Raw genomic sequence first — 4,766 nt, 5'->3', positions numbered from 1 at the left:
ATAGGGATCGAAGAATGGGGGCGTCTTTTGATTAAAAATAAAAAAAAGGGGCGTATGGTTAAAAAAAACTCCAAAATTTTAATTTGTTTAAAAAAAGTTCTAAAACTGACACCATGTTAAACATTTTCCCTTACAATTAAAGATCTTAGTTCAGCTATTGAAGTCTGGGAATGACCGTCAACATATTGAGTGCTTGTGCATCCTGGGAAAAATGGAATGGTTTGGCTCATGGAAAGTATCACTCACAACAACAACAATAACCCAAAACAAAAGGCTATCAATCCTAGCTTTGATCTACATTTACATTTATAATGAATGCAACTCCTACATACAAATACTATTATCGACCTTCAAAAATTGTGATTGATAAATGATTGGTCGATATAGATTCTGGCTTGCTGGTTGATGAATCTGACTCGAGTGGACCTCTAATAGTAACAAATCCTGGTTCTCTTGGTTGTGGTAGCACAGCATCCTCACTGCCCAACATTAACACAACTGAAGACATTGTTGGTCGATCTTCTGGTCGATTTTGGACGCACAAGAGACCAATCTTTAGGCACCTCATGACTTCAGTAATAGGAAATGAATAGTCAAGTGATTCATCAACTAAATCTAAGATTTTTCCTTCTTTATACAGACTCCATGCCTGAAAATTAACAATTTTGATAACAATATTACTGAGATGATCAATAAATAAGTTAAAGGAATTTGATTGTCTTAAGCTTACATGTCCAAGAAGATTCAATTGGCGCGAAGAGTTATAAATTCCCCTATTCTTTTTCCCGCTTATAATTTCAATAACTAATATCCCGAAACTAAAAACGTCAGATTTCACTGAAAAAACTCCATCCATGGCATATTCAGGAGCCATGTACCCACTGCATTTATAAGTTTAATTACGCATGATTGATTGTATATTGGGAAAAAAAAGAAGATAATATTCAAAACTGTTTAAAAACTTACTATGTCCCAACTACTTTTCTAGTATTCGCTTCTGTTTCATCTCCACCAAATATTCTTGCCATACCAAAGTCTGATATTTTCGGATTCATATCCTTGTCTAGAAGAACATTGCTGGCTTTCAAATCTCTATGGATAATTCTGAATCTAGAATCCTGATGGAGGTAAAGAAGCCCACGTGCAATCCCTACTATGATATTGTATCGCGTTCTCCAATCCAACAATGCGCCTCTTGCTTTGTCTGTTTAGAAGTTAGGTTTTATTAAAGATCAAATCAATTTCATGAAATAAATGAGGAATTTGCATGCATGAAAATTTAACCAGGCCTTGCATTTAGGATTTTTGAATTATGAATGAAGCATCGTCAACTTGTTTATAGTCTACATAACAGAGTAAATAGACTGATTGTCAGATTTAACAAATCTTCTAGATTGCAAAATGAAAGAATATTGTTTATTTGTCACAGCAAGTAATGTCAGTCGGTTTTGTTTCTGGCAATCAATCACATTAGCATTTATTCTTATCTATCAGACATTGCAAATGATTTTTAGGAGAAGTTTGGAAAAGAGCCTGTAGGGAAACTTAAGAAGGAAAAGAAGCTATTCTACTTTTTCATTTCTTATGAAAACCTCATGAAACTTATATCATAGTCTACATAGAAAAACAATAACTCTCTTTTAATTTACTGAAGTTGTAAATCTGGATTAGACCATGAGAATGGAAGGAACAACTAACCAAATAAGTTAGCATCCAAACTTTTATTGGGCATATACTCATAGATCAGCATTTTTTCTTCTCCTTGAATGCAGCAACCAAGAAGTCGAACAAGATTTCTATGTTGTAACTTAGCAATCAGCACCACTTCATTCTTGAATTCGTCGACTCCTTGCACTGAGCTTTTAGATAGCCTCTTTACAGCTATTTCTTGTTCCTCTCCCAGTTGACCCTGTAATCAATATCTTTTAGAAGAGTTGACCTTGTAATAAGTAAGTCACGATCTCACTATATATTTTTTTTTCCTCTTCAAGATTTTGCTCAAATATGCAATAACCAGGTGTAGAAAAAATGGTCTTCGGTTACATACCTTGTATACTGGACCAAAGCCACCTTCGCCAAGCTTGTTAGCTATGGAGAAGTTGCCGGTGGCATCTGTTATTGTGCCTAAATCAAAGAGTGGCAGCTCCAAGTCCTGTCCTTCATTCTCTTCATTAAGATATTGCTCTGAGAAGGAATTATTACCTGTAATACCTGGCAGTATGTTTCTAATCAGTGATCAGTCTCAGTCAGTGCAATAAAGAAGGGAAACAAATCGTCATATACGCAAGAAGGAAAAGGGTTGAAGATATATACTCGTGCTAATTCTCTTCTTTCTCCAAACAAAGGCAGCACAGGACAGGAGGATAATTGTCACAGCAAGCACCACAATGGCAATGACAATGTAAGTATTCTTTCGAGAACCTTTTGATTCGGCCCGTGCGAGATCTTTTCATAGAAGAAAATGAACACCATTTCAATGGTAGAAGAGTAAACTAGCATCATTGTGTATAAAGCATTGAACCATCACTGTATATATAGATGAAGCTGAAGGCATGTGAATTAACCCAAGTTGTTCATGCATGGAAGCGTACCGAGATCGGAGGCGGCAAGGCGGACATAGAGATCCTGTCCGCCGCTGATGTACACCCTGAGATCCGTCAGATCGGAAGTCCACGTGATGCAGCCGATTCCACTCCCAACACCGGAGATGTTAGCGGCGGCATAAGCAGTGCACGAGCAATTCTGCAAGCACATGATCTTGCAGCTGTCGAGGCTGAGGCTCATGTCCACTGCGGCTCTCGATGTGTCCGGAAGTTTCGCGCCGACGACGGTGGTGAACCCATCGGTGCCATTCCGGCAGTCCAGACCTGTGTTCCTCAGGCAGCCATCCCTCCCATCCCTGAAATCCCAATTCGAGGGATTCCTGGGATGGAACCCCGGGAGGCAGTCGCATATGGGCGACTCGTTGGGGTTGCAGATGCCGTTAGGACCGCACGGTGACACGTTGTCGCACTGGTCCTTGGGGGCGAACCAGAAAGGGTTCCACTGTTTGTCCTGCTCGATCCACACCAGCCGCTGCGTGATTCCCGACTGGTTAACGATCAGCCTCGAGATGTACGCCGGATCGTGTATGTAGAAGGAGTAGAAGACCTCGTCGCGGTGGACCACGAAGTCGAAGGATAGCCTATCGTAGCTCTTCATTTCGGGGATGCCGCTGAAGCGGAGGCCGTTCCATGGCCCCGTCCGCCACTTCTTGGTCGTCCCCGACCAGAGGAATATCTCCGGGTAGCCATCCAAGTCCACCCCCATCGCGTATCCGCTCGGTGCCGGGTCGGTCTCGCTTGTCCACGCCGTGAGGTTGCGGTTCAGCCCACTCGTGAGGTTCCACCCCAGCTTCATGCCGGGGAGCAGCGTGTCCGTCGGGAAGTCGAAGCTCTGCCACAATCTATAACTGCTGCTACTTCCGGACTCCCGGATGACGAAGTTCCCATCATCGAGGAGCTGCGCCACCGGATTCGACAGGGACCCCGACGCGCTTGGGCTCGAGGAGGACCAGAGGACGGTGGAGTTCGCGTCGGTGACGATGGTGAGCGTTCCGTCGGCGGCTAAGGAGAGGATTCCACGGCCGCGAGTGATGGGGCGGCCACGATTTGCGACCCACACGACGGTCTGGACTGACACCTTGTAATACCATATGCCGACGTACCGTCTGCCGGAGCCGAAAAAGCCCAACACGAAGGTTTGACCTGCGGAGACGACGGTTGTGCCATTGTCGAAGAGTGGATGAGCGGGAGTTATGGTGTCAACTCCAATCCCACTGGTGTTGGTTATCGATACAAAGGTGGCAATAGCGATCAGGAGTAGGCGGCAGAGGAAGGAAGTGCCCGTGCAGAGGCTGCTGCTGAACATTCGCTCGACTCGAATTCCTGGAAGCTGAGCACTGGCATCAATTGTGGCAATTGTAGCACTGGCATCAATGAATCTAGACATGGGACGGCTATCGGCTTCTAATTTATTTATAAATTCAGTCAACTTTAATCCACACAGAATTTATGGATACGGCAGCAAATCCCATTTTGTGTGATTGCCTATTCAAACTTCACATCCTACGTAGACTGACACGAGGAAAGCTAAATGCGCAGTGCTTCCATGACTTTTGGCGAGACTGGTGTGCCTAGAGCCCTTATTCTAGAACGGCAGGTAGGTGGGTGATATCATAATGAATGATCCGGTGTAAAAACTTGAGAAGATGCTTGACTAAGAATAAGGATTTTAATATTGAAAAAAAAAGATTTTTTATTGTCCGAAGGTGATTATAAAGTGTTTCTGTTTTTTTAACAAAGAGTATTATTGTCGAATCAGACTTCGGTGTAATCTTCGGCGTTGATGCTCTGATATTTAAATTAGTCATCGAGTTGAGTTAGATAAAATGAATGAATAGTAAATAGTAGTTAATGGTATCATGTTATATAAGTATACCTATGTCTACATTTGTAGATGGAGATTATTTTTATAGTGCTACTTAAAGTATAAATCATCAAAAATGCAAATCTTAAAGTATTTTTGCAAAAGAATAAATCATCAAAATGCTCTGATATCTTTTTTTAAAATGGAGCCACAATTTATGTGCATGACAGAAAATTTCTAGTGTACAACTTATCTATAAAATATTCTCTATTCTCCATGACACAAAATGTCAAAAAGATAATATGAGACCGTTGGATTGAAGGGTCCACTATATGTGAAGCTGATAATCTAACTGAGTC

General features: G+C 42.0%; 1 protein-coding gene across 1 annotated transcript; it reads right to left on the bottom strand.

The window, feature by feature from the left end:
* Window positions 1–203: 203 nt before the first annotated feature.
* LOC122015514 (receptor-like serine/threonine-protein kinase SD1-8) lies at window positions 204–4,044 on the bottom strand. Its single transcript, XM_042572453.1, has 7 exons — window positions 2,592–4,044; window positions 2,314–2,445; window positions 2,048–2,211; window positions 1,699–1,909; window positions 967–1,204; window positions 731–881; window positions 204–649 (listed from the first exon to the last, which is right to left on the bottom strand). The coding sequence occupies exons 1-7, from the start codon at window positions 3,988–3,990 to the stop codon at window positions 341–343; spliced, it is 2,604 nt and encodes an 867-aa protein (XP_042428387.1). The 5' UTR covers window positions 3,991–4,044; the 3' UTR covers window positions 204–340.
* Between the last annotated feature and the right edge of the window lie 722 nt (window positions 4,045–4,766).

This window comes from Zingiber officinale, chromosome 8B (genome assembly GCF_018446385.1).
Source record: "Zingiber officinale cultivar Zhangliang chromosome 8B, Zo_v1.1, whole genome shotgun sequence".
Taxonomy (NCBI): Eukaryota; Viridiplantae; Streptophyta; class Magnoliopsida; order Zingiberales; family Zingiberaceae; genus Zingiber; species Zingiber officinale.
Note: the sequence above shows the minus strand (reverse complement) of the source record. Positions and strands in the feature narration are given on the sequence as shown.

What these genes read in the sequence shown, in the direction of transcription:
- LOC122015514 (XM_042572453.1), bottom strand. Translation starts at nt 3,990, where the DNA reads ATGTCTAGATTCATTGATGCCAGTGCTACAATTGCCACAATTGATGCC. An exon ending in AAAGAAGAGAATTAGCACGA is followed by an intron (nt 2,212 to 2,313) that starts GTATATATCTTC and finishes ACATACTGCCAG; the next exon opens with GTATTACAGGTAATAATTCC. An exon ending in AATTGAATCTTCTTGGACAT is followed by an intron (nt 650 to 730) that starts GTAAGCTTAAGA and finishes GTTAATTTTCAG; the next exon opens with GCATGGAGTCTGTATAAAGA.